At 38.1% G+C, this 20,075-nt stretch overlaps 2 protein-coding genes across 2 annotated transcripts; one reads left to right on the plus strand and one right to left on the minus strand.

Annotated features, from left to right (window-relative positions):
* Positions 1-6,660: 6,660 nt before the first annotated feature.
* ndufs5 (NADH:ubiquinone oxidoreductase subunit S5) lies at positions 6,661-11,383 on the minus strand. Its single transcript, XM_041809578.1, has 3 exons — positions 11,290-11,383; positions 8,943-9,162; positions 6,661-6,871 (listed from the first exon to the last, which is right to left on the minus strand). Exons 2-3 carry the CDS (start codon positions 9,156-9,158, stop codon positions 6,773-6,775), a joined length of 315 nt encoding a protein of 104 aa, XP_041665512.1. The 5' UTR covers positions 9,159-9,162; positions 11,290-11,383; the 3' UTR covers positions 6,661-6,772.
* Positions 11,384-15,283: 3,900 nt separating this feature from the next.
* On the plus strand, positions 15,284-19,645 carry LOC121524333 (kinesin heavy chain-like). The gene is made up of 5 exons (XM_041809672.1): positions 15,284-15,565; positions 15,655-15,725; positions 15,806-15,915; positions 19,422-19,530; positions 19,598-19,645. Exons 1-4 carry the CDS (start codon positions 15,376-15,378, stop codon positions 19,492-19,494), a joined length of 444 nt encoding a protein of 147 aa, XP_041665606.1. The 5' UTR covers positions 15,284-15,375; the 3' UTR covers positions 19,495-19,530; positions 19,598-19,645.
* Positions 19,646-20,075: the final 430 nt, after the last annotated feature.

The raw sequence follows: 20,075 nt of genomic DNA on the forward strand, positions 1-20,075 counted from the left end.
GAGCATTTATAAGGTCAGACACTGATGTTAGATGAGAAGGCCTGACTTGCAGTTTCAGTTCCAGTTCATCCCAAAGGTGCTCGATGGCGTTGAGATCAGTCAAGTTCTTCCACACTGAACTCATCAAACCATGTCATTATAGTCCTTGCTTTGTGTACAGGAGCACAGTCATGTTGGAACAGAAAAGGGCCTTCCCTAAACTGTTGCCACAAAGTTGGAAGCAAAGCATTGTCCAAGTTATCTTAGTATGCTGAAGCATTAAGACTGGCCTTCACTAGAGATAAGTGGCCTACAAAAACAGCCCCATACCATTATCCCTCCTTCACCAAACTTCACAGTTTGCATGATTTGTGATTCATCACCCCACAGAACACATTTCTACCGCTCTACAGTCCAGTGTCGATGTGCTTCATGCCGCTCCTTCCGATGCTTGGCATTGGACTTGGTGAGGTAAGTTTTGCATGGAGCTGCTCAGCCATAGAAACCCATTCATGAAGCTCCCGCCACACAGTTTTTATGTCTAACACCAGGGGAAGTTCAGCATTTTGAAACAGATGGATTTTGTGAGAAGAGAATATTTAATAACCTCAATAAACACAAATGTTGTCAGTGTTTTTGTACAATTTAGATCGTGCATAAGCATTTGCCTGCTGTTCTGATGATTACAAATCAAAAGTTTCAGGATCTTATGAGAATGTAAAACTGTCATTCAAACCAAAATAACACCATCATTGATCATTAGGTGTGATCAGGAACCTCCTTATTCCACTGGGTCATTTTGTAGTTTGATAGCCTGAGTTATTTCATTATTTTTATCTTGTCAGATTTTGCCTTTGGTTGTCTGAATCTCTGACCTTATATTCCCCAAAAACAGGAGGTCACACTGGGTCTGAGGTAAATTTGATCATTATTTATTTGTTTCCTCTGAACCTAAAACAATGTGGCTGCTGTTTCATGATATTACAGAGCCGGACGTCTGGAGTACAGAGAACCACCACAAAGCCTGAAGGTGAAGGAGAGATGGATGTTTTCATCAGGATTACAGGATTCATGGAAAACATCTTGTATTAGTCCATGTGTCGGACTGTCTGGCTCACAGACTGATAAGACACCGGCTCAATCACTGGGATTGCTTTGTGTTTGTTTGGGGGGGGGGGGTTGTTTTCTGCAGGATAATCCAGACTCCGTCATCCTCCATCTCAGCCGCTCAGAGAGAGTGAAGTCTTTCTGGATTATCTGATCTGCTGCTGCTTTAATCAAACAGCCGCTAACATGATCTGAGGGCGGCTGTGACCATAAACAAAGAGTAAAGTTCACCTCCATCACTGCTCATTGAATCATTATCAGTTAATTATTGAACATCTGATCGATTGAATGCTGGGTTGTAAACCTGCAGCTTGTGGTGTGAAAGCACAGCTCAGTGATGCTGTTTTTGGTCCTGAACTTAGAATAATTTAATTTACACAAGTGAAACCTTGTGATGATGTGAGTCACAGCTCCAGGTGCTGCTCTATGTTTGGAGTTAGAGTTTAATTACCTGGAGTTTTCAGTTTAATGAGGCCAAAGTAAAGAGGAAAAGAAGGTCGACTGCCCTGTGAACACTCTTTTAGCGTGAGTCATTCTTTGTGGGGGAAAAAATCCATTCTCACATATAAAAGAAGTTTAATGGGCCTGATTCTGACTTGTTAAACTGATTTCATGGTTTAGGTTGTGGGGACATGGCCACATTTTTACCCAACAGTCTCATTTTTAAAATTTGAGTTTCTTGTATTCTTTTTTGACTCTCTGGTTTTGATTATTTCATTTTAAAAGAGTCAAAGGTTAAGGATATCAAACACTATCCATGCCTGTTTCAATAACACAGCAACAAAAATAGACGTCCTGGCTCCCAAGATTGGGAAATTCATGGATTACAACAAAAAAAAAACATTTGCAGACAAACCTGTTTATGTGCTAAAGCAGCAAATGCAGGATGTTGTGAAGTTTGCCTGCAATTTCTGATGGATTCATCCCTCTCCAGTGCAGCTGTCTTTATTAAATAGATGTACTTTTGTTCAGGCCTGCACACAGAATCACCCGGAACCCTGGAAAAAAACAAAGAATGGGCCCTCTCCAGTTGCAATTTATTGACGATACCAACACGTGTGTTGGATCAGTAGCATCGGTGTTAACATGCTGGCTGACAGTTAATCTCATATGTGCAGCTGAAAAGTGAGTCAAACTATTTTTTGGGTTCTGATACTCAAATCAGTTATTCAGGCCACTTTGTAATCCCCTTTAAGCACTGATTTCATCCATTTTTGCCACATTTGTTCAATTTGACCAATTTCTGCCTCTTTTAATCTATTTTTGCTACTTTAACCCCTTGTCACAACTTTAGCTGCCCTTTTTTTTTTTTTTTTATCTCTGTAACCAATTGCTGCCACTTTTCAACCAATCACTTTTGCCACTTTTTAGATACTTCACCATTCACCACATTCTGCCTGTTGTTGACCATTCATTGCTTTTCTTAACTCATTTCTGCCACTTAAATCCAATTTTTGCCACTTTTTTGTAACCATTTTTCCACTCTGTAACAACTTCTTAGCCAATATTTGCCATTTTATTCCATTATAGTTTCTGCTAACCCATTTTCTGCCACTTTTTACCTTTGTTTTTTGCCAATTGTTGACCATTTATTGTTTTTCCTAACCCATTTCTGCTCCTTTTATCCCATATTTTTGTTTCCTTTAACCCATTCTCTGCCTATTGTTGACTATTTATCACCTCCCTTACTCATTTTTACCACTTTTATCCCATTTTGCAGACATTTTACCCATTTATCCACTCTGTAACCACTTTTTACAACTTTTTTTCTGCCATTTTTCGCCCTTTTTCCCTCTTTTCACAGCTATGTAATTCTATATCCCTCAAAGTTATTTCAGGTCCTTCTCCTTTATTCTGTAGCACCCTGACGTTTGTGTCCATCATGTCTTTTTCATAAAGTTTGACATTTCTTTCCAAATAGTTATATTAACATATTTACATATAGTTCATATTTTGAAAAAGGCTACAGCCTATTTTACTACGGCATAAATAAATACATTATTTTTTTTTTCTTTGATAAGATTAACTTTATGACAGACCATGATTTTACTGATCTCCATGGGCCCCCCATTTGGCTGGGCCCCAGAAAGCTCTTCCCTTCATCCCTCCTCATGGGCAACCATGCCTTTGACAAACGTAGTTGTTCTTTTTAATAAATGGAGCAGCTGAAACTAGCCTCCTGGTGCACTGCAGCAAACTTGCTAAATGACCTTTTGGAGTAATTTCTGAAATTGAAAATTTCGAAATTTTAGAAATTTTTGAAACTGTATTAAAAAGAAAAAAACTGAAATATGACAGTGACATAAGTACTCAGACCTTTTACTCAGTACTCAGTTGAAGCCCCTTTGGCAGCAGTTACAGCCTTGATTTGAGGAACTTTCAAACCTCTGGATGAGGACCGTCGGTGGACCGCCATTTTCAGGTCTTTCCTGAGATGTTTGGTAGGGTTCAAGTCTGGGTTCTGAATGAGCCACTCTGGGACATTCACAGAGTCGTCCCTTGTCTTGGCTGTGTGTTTAGGGTCCCTGTCGTGTTGGAAGGTGAACCTTTGGCCCAATCTGAGATCCTGAGCACTGTGGAACAGGTTTTCATTAAGGACATCCCTGTACTTTGCTACATTCAGCTTTCCCTCAACCCAGTAACAGCAAGGTGTACCTAATAAAATGGACGGTGAGTGCATGTTTTATTGTTGAACGTAAACCTTTAAACCCCTGACTAAAATGTCCATCTCTGTGAATTCAGAGGTAAAAATCTTTGGTGTTTAACAAACAAGTCTGCACTTACAACTGAACATGAAAACTTTGATACAAATTTTTAAATATAAAAATGCAGCCTTCTAACGGTTGCATACTACAGCATCACAACAAGAAAAAAAGAGCATATATGTATGGTCATTAACACAGACTATGAGGAAAATTTAGGCTTTTCTTTAAGGTTTCCTCTCCTGTGTTCTCTTTGCTCTTGGCTCCATCTTGTGGCTCATCGCCGTCTCTCCTAATCCCATCAGCCTGAGTTAAACGCCTGTAATTGAATTAGGATGTCGAACATCATCCATTCATATCTGCCTCTCATCGGAGAGGGCCAGCTGTCCCTCTGGAGCGTTTACTGCCTGATCTGTTCAATGATTTTATAGAATCAGGTCAGACTGGGTTAAGAAAATGGACCGTTATTGAGAGCAGAAACTTAGATGAACACAGCTGGAGGGGAGAGGGAAGACTTTCCCAGTCGCTGTGGTGAGGGGATTTAGAGAAATCATGCTGACTCAGCATGTCAGAACAGGTTTGAATTATCTGCTTTTTTACTATTTAAACACAGAACATTTGGGACACTTCAGAAGACTTATTCATGAATCAGACAGTGATTATAAATAGCTGAGAAGCAACTGAAGATTACTTTAACAATGCTTCATCTGCCTGTTGCTGTTACAATTTTTACAATTAATTCACACACTTCATGAAACATTTCTGTGAAAATGCTTATCACAGTTACCTGAACCTAAATGGATCTTTTCAATTTGTGTTATTGTGCATCGAAGCATCTAATTTGCATGAACTTTTCGGGGGGGGGGGGTCAGCAAATCCCCAAAGTGATGAAGCTAGAGCCCACATAGGTTTCTATACTACTATTGTGTTAGAGGTTGCCAGAAGCTGACTGGTCATCAGTCAGCCACAGGGATCATAATATTGAGCCGCTCTATTAATAGTAGCATTTAGTTTACCTTCATCAACTCAGTTCATCAGCTAATGGCTACAACCTACAGAGGGGGCCTGAAGTCTATAATAACCTGCATGCACATATGAGGATGTTACATTGTCTTGCAACATAGGAATTATTGCTGCTGTCAGTATTTTTTTACTTAATACCTATTTCAATATAAACAACTGGTACAGGCTCTTAGTATTTTTGAGATAATTATCCAAAATGTTCACTAAAGTGTAAGTAAGTTTAAGTATTTTCTTAAAACGCTGGGAGAATTTGTTTTGAAATTTTCATGGAAATTTGGGGGGATAAGTTTCATACTTTCAGTAGTCCAACATTTCTGTGTTAAAAATGCTTGAAATATATCAGTCTGTGTGTAATGAATCTATGAGTTTCACTTTATGGATTGAATTACTAAATAAATAAACTTTTTGTTGATATCCTAAATTATTGATATGCACCTGTATATGACAAACAATATAACTTAAAATGTCCACAATAGTTGGAGCCACTGGTTCATTAATGGTACTGCAGCATATTGGTGTGCCTCGTAACATACAGTATAATTACAATTTTACCTCAACTTAAGATACTAAAGAAATAAAGATATGGTAACATATTAAAGAGGCTATTTTGCCTGCTTATGAATATGGTGTCATAGAGGTGGGAGAAAAAATCGATTCTTAGATACAGAGTGATCTGTAGGTGGAAGATTCTGAATTGATTTATAAATGTCCAATAATTGATTATAATTTTAATATGTAATAATGTGGAATAGCAGGAACAAAAAGGTGGAACTCTGACGTGCAGCCTGTAACAGTAAGATTTAGATAACCAGTTCATCTTTGAAAAATGACTATTTTATGTCTGTAATTGTCAAATGTTTCAAGGAAAGGATGCTGCTACCTTTGGTTCAGTGCAACTGTAAATTTCCAGTTACACACATCTTGCATTAGATATTGGAAATTTATCTTTTTTTCTAAACACAAATGTCATGTTTTCATCATGTTTGACACAGTGAAAACAACAGAAATGTAAAAAAAGAAAATCAAGTGCATCAAAATGCATAAATAATTGATTGAGAACCGAATCATAGCCCTATGAATCGTTATCAAATTGAGTCTTGAGGTGCCTAAAGATTCCTACCTCTAGTGTATCATGAGATTTTGGCTAAATCTTTTTTTGCTGAGGGCAAAAAAAAAAAAAAAAAAAAAAAACCCACAAAAGGCAGAGTGTAAATAACACAAATTAAACATACTACAAATGTTGCACCATTTCTTCTGTCCCAAATAAAGATTTTTGATTTCTTGTATATGATTTTATCATGTAGTAAACCACTATTTTTATGGGTTTGATCGATCTACCCTGCTATAATTTGCTTGATATGAAGGATAGTTGAGCTTTTTAAGGGACTGAAACATCACTAGGGGATCAGAGGGTCCTTTCCAGGGAATTTTGGGGACTATCAAACTCTGATTTTGATGACATTTTTATGCTCTCTAGGTAAGGTATTCACATTCTAAATACTCATCTTAATATTTTTGATACATTTATCTAATTGTAAAACTGCCAGCAGGCACGTGGAATTAACCATTTCATCACTATGTTAGAAATATATCCATGCTGTACCTTTTATCTAGTAGTTTGTTTTAGGAGATTCTTACTGCACAAACACAAGAAAAGATTTCATAATGAAGACATGAGGCATCCAGTCTTCTTTTCCTGTGGTGAGTGCAGGGTGCTTCCATGTATCAAGTATGAGGTGAAAAGACTACCTTAATGAGCAGGTATTTTGAGTTTCTGTTGAACCTCTGCAAATAACTCAGTACACAAACACAGAGAAAAAAAACAGAGACAGAAAGGAAAAGACAAGAGGACAGTGATGATAACATTTATTTGCAAACTTGTACAGGTGAACAGGAAATATTGATCTCTGACTATAAACAAGAAGAGAACTGCAGACAGGTGTGTGCTCCCCTCACGGTGACTACTCTGTCTTTCCTCCTGTGTGGCAGGGTGGAGGTGTGTACGTCCCCTCCTTTATCATCTTTTCTCGCTGCTTGCGGATGGCGTGCAGCCTATCGTGCTGCAGGAGGAAGAGGAGGAGAAAGAAGTGTTAGACAGAGCAAGATGAAGAGACAGAGAGAGGAAACAAAGTCCACATCCCTCCATCTCAGTGTTTCTTGTTGTTTCTGTGTAAATATCACCATAAATCAGTGAGAAAACAAGAACAAACACTGGATACCAATCTCTGTGCTGTAAAGCAACACATGGATCTCCATCAAGACCATATTTAGATCCAGCAGAAATAAGTGCAGTTTTACAGACTTGAGCTGCTGTTAGAAACTAACATTTTGATCTTAAGACAATCTCCGTGGATTCCTTTTATTTATTTGCTTATTTAGATGGCACATCTGTGCTGTTTAAAGAAAATAAAACTGATATAATGTAGACCTTAAATAACTTCAAACCATGCATAAGTTATAGGGCCTGAGAGGACAAAAATATGGGACAACATTAATAAATACTGCAATAACAATATGAAAAAGTGATGTATGCAAATATTAAGAGTGCATGTTGCCCTAAACTCACAGTTTCTACCAATACCATGCAGTATGTCCTGAATTCTACTTTATTTCTTCATCAATAAACAGGCACCAAAAAGACATGAACTATTCCAAACACATTTGAATAGATGAAAAAGAACCTTTTATCACTAAAGCAATTATACAACTACATTTTAAGATGATCAAATATAAAGCCTTTTTTTCTCACTATAGATGTCTGAAGATGTGTTTGAATGGTTTTGCCTTTAGTTGTCCATTACTGTATTTCTGTATTCATGTATTTCAGAGTAATGTCTGAGTTTGTTTGATTGGGTTTCTCATGCTTTTTTGTCAGTCTGCAAAGCAAATTTACCTGAGAGAAAAATAAAGCTGAAGTTGAAATTTGCTTTTGAACCATTCTGTAAACATGTTTATTTCTGCCGTAAAATCAGAATTTAAAAGTAGATTTTTAGGTCTTATTGACGCCTCCATGATGATAGGCCAGTGGAAGAGCTCAGAAATCAGGGAGAAAAAAGGAGCCACAGACCGGGCCTGAAACCAGAACACCCACCCTGAAGACAGCAGCCACTAAATGGTGCTGCAAAGACCCAACCATCAGGCTACCCCTGAAACGGCCCTTTTTGAATTGCCCTCTGCAGTCAAGAGGACGTTTGAGGATCTGCAGTTTCCAGGCTCAGGAGGTTGCTTGCTTTGTATTTCTATCAAAATGTTTCAAATACAGCAGGGTGTATTTGAAACATTTTGATAGAAATGTTTCAAATACAGCAGGGTGTTCATGCCCCGTAGGCCTCTGACTAGAAGAGAACTGAGTCAATGTTATATTGGAATTTGCTGGTTTGCAATTACACACTTTAAAATCTATATCATAGCTTAGATTATAAAATGGTTGAAGCTAGATTAATAAACCTTTTTCTAATTCCGAGCCATGACTGTGCAAAAACTCATGGTGTGGGTGAGAGTCATTTCCGACTCTAAAGTTGCCTTTCAAACGTCTCAAATCATCCTGTCATCCTGCGTCATCTCCATCATCTGACATAATGAGTTGAGAGGAAATCTGAATGTGTTGATGCAGACAGAAAAGTTCCTGCTGCTGCAGCACATTCGTGCATCTGTCACTCTCCTCTGCTGACTCGAGCAGCAATTAAGACTGACCTCGGTTTAACTCTGACAGAGCTTGAAGGATTATTGTGCTGTTTTTCTTGCTGAACAAACTCAGTAATTTGTCATTTTTTTCAGTAAAAAACTATAGTTTCATTCCTGCCTCCATGTCTCCTTTGCTTCCTCTCTCTAATCCATCATAACAAACTGTAAACCAAGTCAGGAAATGCAGTGCTGCTCAGGCGAACAGAGCACCAACATATGAAATATCAACACTGAATGAGGGCTCTTGGCCTTCATAAGAAACTGGTTACTGATACTGTATGATAACTTCAAAGAGTATTTTAGGACTGAAAGAACACCGCTTACGCGTGCATAAGCAGACTAGATGGAGTAAATATCCTGTTATCTGCAGATCCAAACAGTAAAAACAAGCCCCCTAAAACAACAAAAGCTTCTTCAGCGATGAGGTATTCACACACAGGTACTTACTGTCTTCTGCCTGTGCATGCACTCATAGAAATCCTCAAACTCCAGCTTGCACTCCTTCTTCGCGCGACTCTGCCCGATGCCATGAGAACATTCAATCCACTCCTTCTCAAAGGCGTGGCAGCGTGCCGCTCTATGGTGGGGCTGTGATCCGCTTTGGATCAGCAGCCATTGGTCTAAGTTGATGCCGAGCCGTGACTGAAGGTCCACAAACGGCATGATGCTGATGGAGAGGAAACACAGAGAGTACAATGACCAACTAAATAATAATAAACAACTGACAAATGAGATGTTCAAGTGTGAAAACATAACATTTGTTGCTGAATAAGCCTGAGTCCTGTATGGTATCTATGTTAAAACCACTGATTTTAAATTTAACATTTTTTATGGAAGGTCTGGGAGCTATGGTCATTCCCAGCTGGGTTTTAATTTAGAGAAATTGGAAGTGCTTAAAGCAGAAAAACACTTAACATACGTAAAAACTTCACATAATGGTACATATAAATCATAATGTTTCATCCGCAGAAATGTTTACTGTCAATCTTACAACTTAAACAAGAGAAACACTTTCTTTTCACCCTTCACAACAGTCCAAAATCAAAAACTAATAAACTTTGATTTGACCAGATACAATGCTAACTACTGACATACACACACCAGGGATGTACGATGTTGGATTTTTGCTGATATCTGATATGTTGATATTTACAGAAGAATTTTAGCGAATACTGATATCTATACTGATTATTTAACTCATTTCAGACCTAAAACTTCAGTCACCATTTAAAGTTTGAGAATGAAGGAATTAGATGTTTTAGTCTTTAAAAATATTTTAAAGTGTAAGGCAGTGATCATCATCATCATCATCAGGCCGCCCAGGGACCAAAGCTCTCCATCTGGCCTTGAAAAGATGATTACATCATAATAAGGGAAAAGGCTGTTTTGGTTTTTAGAGGTAGTTTATTATCAGGAATGACCTAATGTTTGGTCTGTTTTTACAGAAATCCACCTGTCAGCCGTTATTAGTTCATATAAGATATGATAAGCAAATACTTGTCAGTTCAAATCCGAGTAAATCTGCAGTTTTCTGTGTCAACCTTTGATATCAGACTCTTGGAGAGTGCAATTTTCCTGCCTGAGAATCAAAACAGTAGACCTGTTTCCTGGTTGGTTTTTCCACCAGTTAAACCCAACGAAGGCAGCATGGCAGCTCAAACATATGTGGTCAAAATCTTTCAATACTCTCCTTTAGCTGGCTGCAGAATAGGCAATAGGGATTAATCTCACATTTAGTGCCTAAAAACCTTACATTTTTTTTGTTTTTATAATCATATATGTTACCGAGTTTTTAAATTCCTTTATTTCAAGAGGAAGACAACGGAAGAGCTGGAAACAGGGCTGAGAGAGTTGTGGACATGAGACATGTAGGAAAGGAGCCTCAGGCCGGAGCTGGACCTGAGCTGCCCACTTATACAAGGTTTGACCTAACTGCTAAGAAATCTGCATCCCAAAACAACAAACATGTTAAAATGAAAACAGATACTAACACAATAATATGTCAATCAGCCCAAGATACATGTTTCATTACAGTTTATTCTTAACAGCAATAACGTATTTGTTCATATGGACAATATTTCCAGCTGATATAGATGGGTTATTATTAAAAAAATATCGGCAGAAATGTTCATATCTACTGATATCAACATCGTATTGATAATATCCTGCATCCCCAGCACATACATAAACCTTATACCGTATTTTTCTATAAAATCGTATAATAATAATAATAATAATAATAATAATAATAATGAGTCCTGGAGCTCAGAGATTAACCAAACTGACACGTGAAATAAATATATGCTGGATTAACTCTTAAACGAGTCAAAGGCGGACGCATTTTATAAATTAATCAACTCTTACCCATGTTTTTTTTCTTTATTTGAACACTAAATCATAACAGTTTAACGGACATAATCTCTGTCCTGCCTTTGAATCAGACCGTTAGCTCGCCGCCGATAGCATGCTAAAGCTATGCTAACTACATTAGAAATATAACTGATCTCTCCTGGAAAAAAATTAAACTCGAGGCTTTGTAATTCCATTAAAGGTCAATTTATGCTTACTTTTAGGAAGGCTGTGCATTAAACAGGTCTCCAAAAGATATTATCGTTATTAGTTAGCGTCAACAGTACCCTTCAATGACAGCCCGTTCATGCTAATAACAGGTCGTCTTTACGTCATAATATTTACACCTTTGGTATTTCTGTTTCATATACACCGTCTACCAGGTTTCATGTAACGTACAATGTCATTAAAATCCCCTTAACACAAATAATACATCGCTATTTACCGTGTTTAGAAAGGCTCGCTTTAACCTTCCTCCGTCTTCACACGATCCACTTTACGGCTGACCACAACACAAGCGTAAAGTGAAGGGATACGTCGTAAAAAGTCAGTGCGGTGATGAGAAACGCTCATCGCACTTTACTGCCACCTGTTGGAGAGGATCCTAAGAACAAACTCACCAAAATTTCTACAATACTGTTTTTTAATCGTTAATGTTCTTAAACCCACGGCTTTTTTCATTTGTGCCGTTTGTGACCACTAGATGCAGATTTAAATCAAGTGAAAAAAATCCCAACCAGACTAAAAATCTCTTTTCAAGAGTGTCAGAAGCAAAAATAACAAAGATACAGACAGGGTTAGGGTAGGGTTAGGGTTAGGGTTACAACAATTACTTATATAAGCAAATGTGGCAACATTTATTTTAATTTTTTGTATTTTTAAAAAATCTTTCTTCCTGCGACCCCCAACAGGATAAGTGGTATACAAAATAGATGGATGGATTTTTGTATTTTGTTTTTCAATTTGATGGCAGTAACACATCTCAGAACAAAGGGACGGAGCAGCAAAATGCTGTAAAAGTGTTACCAATAAAAACAGCTGAAGGAGAAGTTTGAGACTAATTAGGTATATAACTGATTATTACAGGCACATTTTAGAGAGGCAGAGCCCTTCAGAAGTAAAGATGGGCAGAGGTTCCCCAATCTGCGAAAACTGTGTTAAAAATTGATGGGACAATTTCATTAAATGTTCCTCAACTTATGATTGCAGTCTGAGTGTGAATATCCCACCATCTACAGTACATAATACCACCAAAAGATCCAGAGAATCTGGAGAAATCTCTGTTCAAAAAGGAAAAGGTTGAATGCCAATATTTAATGCTGGTGATCTTTGGGCAACACAGTTGCAAAACACAAGTTAAAGCTGTTTCATGCAAAGAAGAAGCCATATGTGAACATGACCCAGAAAGGTCGACATTTTCATTGGTCCAAAGCTGGTTTAAAATGGACTGAGAAAAAATGAAAAACATCCATCAGCATGGATTTGTTGTAGAGGTGTCCAGGTGTTGAACGGGCATGCCTGCAGTTCAGAACTTCCACCGTGGAAAACATTTGGTGCATCATAAAAAGAAAAATCTAGTCAAGAAGGTGCAGGCGAGTTGAGCAGCTAGATCCTACATCAGACAAGAATGGGACAACATTACTCTTCCAAAACTTCAGAAACTGGTCTCCATACTTCCCAGACATGCACAGAATGTTTAGAGAGGAGGGGATGCTACACAAGAGTGGACATGGCCCTGTCCCTACTTTACTGAGATGTGCTGTCATCAAATTCACAGTGAGCTAAGTATGTCATGAAATTTTCAAATGGCTCAGTTTCAGTGTCTGATATGTTGTTTATGTTTTATTGTAAATATAATATGGATTCATTAGACTTGACTATCATTGTCTGTTTTATTTACATTTCACATAGTGCCTCAGCTTTTTGGAATAGGGGTTGTATTGTTCCTCCAATTAATGCAAATTTTTATGTGGAAAATAGCTTCAAAGCTACATAAAGGCACAAAAAACAAGCTGGTTTTTATGTAGCAGTTTCATGTATGTCCAGATTTTTCTGACATTAATTAGGGCCCGAGCACTGAGGGGTACGAGGACCTAATTGTATTTCCTAGGATTATCTTACTTACGCATTTGCCATCATTGCATGGACTTTTGAGACCCTTTACATGTCTAAATTCGCGGGAAACTTTGCACATACATCCAGTCTCGTGAAAATTTTGATATTTTTTAAGTCTCCAACATGAAAATTCAGAATAGCAAAAATTCCCAACAGTTTTCAAAGTTAAAGCCCCCTCCTTTGACTTTGTCGTAGATTCATGAAATTTTGTGTGCAGTTGTGGCTTGAGGAGATCTACAAAAAAGCCTCTCGGGCCTACACTCTATCTCCAAAAGGAAATCTGCCATTTTGAATAAATATGCAAAAAAGGGGCTGTTTTTGGCCTTTTCCAGGGGTCATATCTGGATTAACTCCGCTGAGGGATTTCATCCGATTGACTTGTACTTCGGCACAGAGCTACATGACACATGGATGATGAAAAGTTATCTGAGATTTTCTCATTAGTCGAAAGGTGTGGCCATGGCGAGCCCTCAAATTTGCATATTTCTTTGGTAAACAGGAAGTAGTTAATAATTCAGCTGTGCGTTGTCTGATTGGCCTCATATTGCTCAGGAATATTGATGGTTATGGTCTGCACCAAGCGGCAACTTCCAGTCCTAAAAAATGAAGCCAATGCGGAAGTGCAAAAAATTGCCATACCGCGAGTTTCCACTAGAGGCTGGCTGCAGGAACACCGGTAGTCCCGTCTGCACACGTTAAACAGCTGGTTTTGACACTTGAAATAAACTGTTTTACAGCCTGGTTCAAAACACCAAACGTGTCTCATTAGCCAGTGTCCTCTTTTGCTCCCACAGTAGGGGGGGTGAATTTTTTTTGTGCCACGATCGTTTGGATTATATTTAGGATGAAAGCTGATTGGCGCGTCTCATTTGATTGACAGATAGCTCAGCAGGCAGAGGCTCCGTTTCTGTCAACTGGAATGCTGGCTAGCAGGCTGACAGGAAGTCGCACTTAGTGGGCGGGCCTTAAATTCAGTTGAGACTGCGATTTCAATATGGAGGCTTCCATGGATTGGCTTCAAAAGCCGTTTGAGTCCGCCTATTGTAAGCAGACAACTGACGTCACACGGGGCTGGTCCAATTCGTTCTACAGTCTATGGTCTGCACCCATTCATATGGTCAGGCTTTTTGCATATCAAAGCGCCATCTAGTGGTGACAGGAAATGTCAAGGTTTATGGTGCAAGCTACAGTTAAAAACTATCCGAGATTTCCACTTCAAATTTGTGTCAGGAAGGACTAAAGAAGTGGATTTAGCCTTGTGAAAAATAAAATTGACTTTTCGTCAGAGGGCAGGGCGACAAAGTCAAGAGTCGCCATTTTGTCTCGCCAAAAATGTTTAAACAGTCATAACTCTTGTACACATGGTCATATCTGAGACAGATTTCATGTGCTTGATAGCAGTCCAGGCCAGAACACATCCATGCTGGACATTTTAAAAAATTATGTGGCACCACAGAAGGTCACTACTCCTGGATTTCACATCGCAATACCTACATGGTTGGACAAATCATTCTGAAATTCACTCAGGTAGTTCCCAATGAGTTGGCTTTACAATATACAATGGTCAAACGTCTACATTAAGAGGCGTGGCCATGGGAATTTTTTGTTCACCATGAAACAGGAAGTAGATTTTTCTAATGGTTATAAGACATCTAGAGCAATGGAACTTGGCAAAAAAAAAAAAAAATCTCATCGGCATTCTTAGATGATTGATGTTCATTTTGTAGGTGGGCGTGGCCTATTGGCTCAATGGTGCCCCCTAGAACATTTCAAAAATTCAATTATTATCCAGTGCTTACAAAACTTGTAAAGCCATGAAACTTGGCAGAAAAACACCCAGTAGTAAAACGAGATGATTGGCAGGATGATTGTCGGTGGGCATGGCTTTTATGGCTCAGTAACGCCCCCTACAGTAATTTGAAAATTCAGCCCCTGCAGCAGGATTATCCGAGGATTTTGAAAATTCTTGAGCTTATATATCATTTTAAGCTCTACATAAAAGCCTATCAGACCCATGCCGTAAAACAAACAGGAAGTCTGCCATTTTTATTTTTGTGGTCAAAAAGCAGCACATTTAGCATGATTATCACTACAGCCATTTTTACACAAAAACTATCCTCTGAGAACAGAATCCCTTTATTTATTTATTTTTTATTTATTTTTATTTTTTTATTTTTTAAGGTTTGGTGTTTAAATGTCAATCAGATCTACTAATGTGCCTGAAACTGCTGTAGTATGCATGCCAGGCCAGTAGTTGGCATTGTGACTGACAATGAAACACATGCGTGCACACCTTTCCGTCCTCCTGGTGGTGTCAACAGACAAACATGGCTGACACACAAATCTTTGCGTGGATACATGAAGTCGGGTTGATTTCTAGTGACAGTCAACGACAAAATAAATAGATATTTAAAAAATGGGAACATATAAACATTGGCAGGAAGTGAGCAGCACAAACAAACAGCACATTTTTGTGAGGTCTGTGCAGCATCAGGCCAAGATGAAGTCTCTGACGGACTACATGCAGAACATGGAGCAGAAGAAGAGACAGCTGGAGGAGGGCCAGGACGCTCAGACTGAGGAGCTCGCTAAGCTGCAGGCTCACGGTTCTCAATTTTATATTAATCATTTAAACATCTTAGCTCAAGTAAAAACAGGTTAACTTGATGGAATTTTCCTCTTTGTTTTTCATCAGAGAAAAGACACGAGATGTCAGGAGAGGAGAAGGAGGACATCGGCAGACACGATGGGGACGAGGAAATAAAGGTGAGGAGGAAACACGTCACTGACAATCTCTGGTACAGAAATGTGAAATAGCTGAATGTTTTTGTGTCTGTGTGGCACAGAAAACTCTGGAGGAGCAGCTGGAGAACCACAGAGAGGCTCACCACAAACAGCTGAGCAGACGGAGAGATGAGATCGAAGACAAGCAGAGGATGCTGGATGAGCTCACAGAGTAAGTCTGGCTGTTTCAAATCAAACTACACTTTTAAAGACGTTAGAGACCACAGACATAAGAAGAAACACATGACATGAGATATTTGAATCAAAGTCTGCAGTAAAAATAAGTATACTAATTACTTAGACCAGTGTTACTGAAAACTGCTGAACTAAAGAGCCAAACTGTTGAAAAATAGCTTTGCAATAGCCAAAATTAAAGTGGTGAAAAGTGGCAAAAATGAAAAGTGTCAAAAAAGGAGTTACAGTTAATAAAAATGGTCAGAAAGCAGCAAAAATGTGCTAAAAAAAGTGAAAAGTGACTAAAATGGCCAAAAAGCAGAAACAGAATTGGTGAAAAGGTAAAAAATAGGCATTAAATGGCAACAACTAGGTGACAAGTAGCACAAACGGGGGGAAAGTGATATAAAAAAGGAGTTATGGATGATAAAAATAGTCAGAAGCTGCAAAAATGTGGTAAAAAATAGTAACAAGTGACTAAAATGGGCAAAAAGCTGCAAAAAATGTAAAAAAATAGTGAAAAGTGACTAAAATAGCAAAAAGCTGAAAAAAATGTGGTTTAAAAAATCATGGATAGTGACTAAAATGGGGCAAAAAGATGCAGAAATGTGGTGAAAATGAATGAATAGTGATTAAAACGACCAAATGCAGCAAAAAAATAGTGAAAAGGTGCAAAATTGGAATAAAATGGCAAAAAACGGGTGTAAAGTGGCAAAAATGGGTGTGAAGTGACATCAAAAAAGGAGTTACAGATGATAAAAATGGTCAGAAAATGGCAAAAATGTAGTAAAAATTAATGAATAGTGACTACAATGGTCAAAATGCAGCAAAAATGTGGTAAAAAATAGTGAGAAGTGGCTAAAACGGGCGAAAATAGGCATTAAATGGCAAAAACTATGTGATCAGTGGTAACAATGCATGAGAAGCGACAGAAAAAAGGAGTTACAAATAGGGGTGCATGATAACTATCGGGTTGATAGTTAGTTAGTTAGAAACAGGAAATTATTACGTCATTCTTATTGGTCCGATATCATTACGACAAGCCCCGATAACGTTTAGATTTTTGTCAGCACGGCAGTGCTGGCATTTGTTTTCTTTCTCATGAGACTACACATTCCTAAACAGCAGGTGGCGCCACAGTACATGACCTGCTATTGTTTTTTGAAAAACACGAGTGATATTAGTTAAAATTAGTTATAAATATATTTGCTCACTACATATTAACCCCTTCTTACCCCCAGATGTGCATAAACACATCAAATAAACTTCTTTTGTTGAATCAACAATTGAAAAAAATATATCGGTTATTATCAGTTATCGGCCATCAGGAGTAGGAAATTATCGGTTATCGGTATCGGTTCAAAAAAAAAGTTATTGTGCATCACTAGTTACAAATGATAAAAATGGTCAGAGAGTGGCAAAAATGTGGTAAAATAATGGTGAAAAGTGACTGAAAGGGGCAAAAAGTGTCAAAATGGGCTAAAAAAATTATGTGAAAAGTGACTTAAATTGAAAAAGCGACAAAAAATGTGGTTTAAAAATGGTGAAAATTGAGTTAAATAGTCAAAAAGTGGCAAAAATGTGGTAAATTATTGGTGAAAAGTTAATAAATGGGCAAAATGCGGCAACAAGTAACAAAAACGTAAAAAGTGTCTTTTAATGACAAAAAGCAGCTTTAATTGGGTGAAAAGTGGCCAAAAAATTGCTAAAAAGGGGAAAGAATTGCAGATAGCAAAAAGCAGGATGAAAGTGGCAAAAACTACAAAACTGGCAAGAAGAAGTGGCACAAATGGGCTAAAAGAGGCAAAAATGGATTAAAAGTGTCAAAAAAAAGGAAAAAGGGAGAAGAATTAGAAATAAGGGTAATGAAAAAACTAAGAGAAAAAATAAAGGTTGAAAATTAAAGCCTTCTGTGTAAGAGTGGGAAACAAAGTGATTAATGTGACTTGATATGGATCATTCCTGAGGTGAAAGTTTTTTAAGGTTTTCTGGGGGAAAATATTTGAAATGAACACATAAAAGAGCCACAAACCATCCCAATGATGCCACATGTTGAGTATTACTCATTTAGACTAATAACTGTTTGTGACAAGACTTGAACTGGAACAGGAATTTAGTCTAAAATTGTTTAAACTGGGCCTAAAATTTTGACCTCAAGTCCACAGAGACAAATGAAGCAGTAGAAAAATAAACAAACCTATTCATGTTTGATGTTTTTTAGATCTAGGGTATTTCCACAGATTTGATTGGTTCTCTTTAACCACTTTATGCTGGTTTAAATGATCCTAAAGTTTGTTTTTAATTTTTTTTTTCAAACCAAAGTAGTGACAGTCATGACGACTGTCTACTGTGTGTGATCCTCATGAGGAAGGATGTAAAATCCTTGAACCACTTCTCTTTACTGAGCCAGGAACTTTTAGCTGCATACAACTGTAGTCTGGCTTTACACTGGCTTTAAAAGTCTACACACACCTGTAACATTGTTGTCATGTGAAGGTTCCCTACCCTGGGGTCCAGGCACCCCTAAGGGGGGTGCCTATAATGAACTTTTATTTATAGAGTCATGATTGAAAATGTAATGTAAGAGGAAGTATTAGAGCCCTCTAAAAGGTCGGACAAAATAAAGAGGATCTGTACATTTCTTTGAAAAAGGTGACATTTAAAAGTACATTTTTGAGATGATTAAGCTGCATTTTTTCAAGAACCTGAACTCAGAATTTTCTAGTTCAAAAGTCCTAAATTATTACATCATGCACCTTAAAATTTCAAGTTTGTGATGTCAGAATTTAACATTCTAAACTAGTGAATTTACAAGGATCCAAACTGAAAACAGTGAACAGAAATGTTTCTTCAGAGTCTGGGGAATAATGATAATGTGATCATTCTTGGATCATTTCCTCACTGATCAATCCTACTAAGACAAATCTCCTGATTAGGCGATCAACTGTAGGACTTATGGAAGGAAAACAGCTTCTTCTCTTGCCATTTTCTTTTTCCACGGCTCTTTTAGATTTTATGACAAAAAAATTCTACCTTTTAGTTGACTTAAATTTCCAGTTTTCTTTTTCTGGTAAATGTATGGCTTGTTAAATTAACAACGTTTGAGATTTTACTTATGGTGACTCTAAATGCTGTTGTAATGATGGCTAGTTTATATGCAGACATTTATGAAGAACTAGCTTATGTAGGCCTGTTATGCTGGGATTTTGTCAATAAAACAATTAAAAATGATGTTGATTTCTCAGAGATTGTCCTGGGGGGCTTTAGAGTGTTTGGAGTAGAGGGACCCCAAAGAAAAAAGGTTGGGACCCACTGAAAAGGTCTATCATTTCAGTAATGTTCTGCCTTGTACCATTTTTGAAGCCAAATAACTGTTTGGAGATATTTCCAAAAACCAGAAGAACAAAATGAATATATGTTGATGTGGTTTGTTGACAGTTCTCCAGACAGTAACTCTGCTGTTAAAAACCGCATAATCAGAGCTTAGCGAGCGTCTCCTCTCAGTCTGAACCAGGGTCTGCTGCTGGAGCAGGAGAGGCTGATGTCAGGCTACGACAAACTGAAAACTGAAAACTGAAGAGCAGGAGAAAGACGCCAAGCAGCAGAAACTCATGTGAGTAAAGGACTCATCCGTACATTTATTTATGTGGAATGTGAGTTCATGTGGTTTTTGTTTGCAGGCTGCTGAATGAGCAGAGGGAGCAGGCCAGAGAGGACCTGAAGGGCCTGGAGGGTCAGGGTACCAAAGTATCATTTATTTTGAAAGGGTATTTGAACGTACAGAAAACAAGAAAATGGACAACTTCACTCGTTTTTCGATTTGTGTCCAGAATCAAAAAAACGAGTGAAGTTGGCTGTTTTCTTGATTTCCGTACGTTCAAATGCCCTTTCAAAATAAATGATACTTTGGTACCCTGACCCTGGAGGAGACCGTGGTAAGTATTTCCTGTTTCTGCATTGAAGTCCCCATGAGGGCCTCAGTGATCATGCATGCATGCAAATAAAAACTTGATCCTGTAAAATTCCTGCTGTGTCTGCGTTTTTGTTGCATAACCCCCTACTTACGTCTCTGATGCTCCCCAGGGGGGCGCCGCGCCGCGTCCCCCCTTCTCCATCAGGCATGCCTTGATCCAGGTACCGGCCACAGTGGGGTTTGAA

This window comes from Cheilinus undulatus, linkage group 16 (genome assembly GCF_018320785.1).
Source record: "Cheilinus undulatus linkage group 16, ASM1832078v1, whole genome shotgun sequence".
In the NCBI taxonomy this organism is placed as follows: domain Eukaryota; kingdom Metazoa; phylum Chordata; class Actinopteri; order Labriformes; family Labridae; genus Cheilinus; species Cheilinus undulatus.

Bases quoted from the DNA above. Each gene is read 5' to 3' on its own strand.
- ndufs5 (XM_041809578.1), bottom strand. From the start codon at position 9,158: ATGCCGTTTGTGGACCTTCAGTCACGGCTCGGCATCAACTTAGACCAA. The intron at 6,872-8,942 runs GTAAGTACCTGT...TTCCTCCTGCAG, and splicing joins GCATGCACAGGCAGAAGACA to CACGATAGGCTGCACGCCAT.
- LOC121524333 (XM_041809672.1), top strand. From the start codon at position 15,376: ATGGGAACATATAAACATTGGCAGGAAGTGAGCAGCACAAACAAACAG. The intron at 15,726-15,805 runs GTGAGGAGGAAA...TGTGTGGCACAG, and splicing joins ATGGGGACGAGGAAATAAAG to AAAACTCTGGAGGAGCAGCT. The intron at 15,916-19,421 runs GTAAGTCTGGCT...GTCTCCTCTCAG, and splicing joins ATGCTGGATGAGCTCACAGA to TCTGAACCAGGGTCTGCTGC.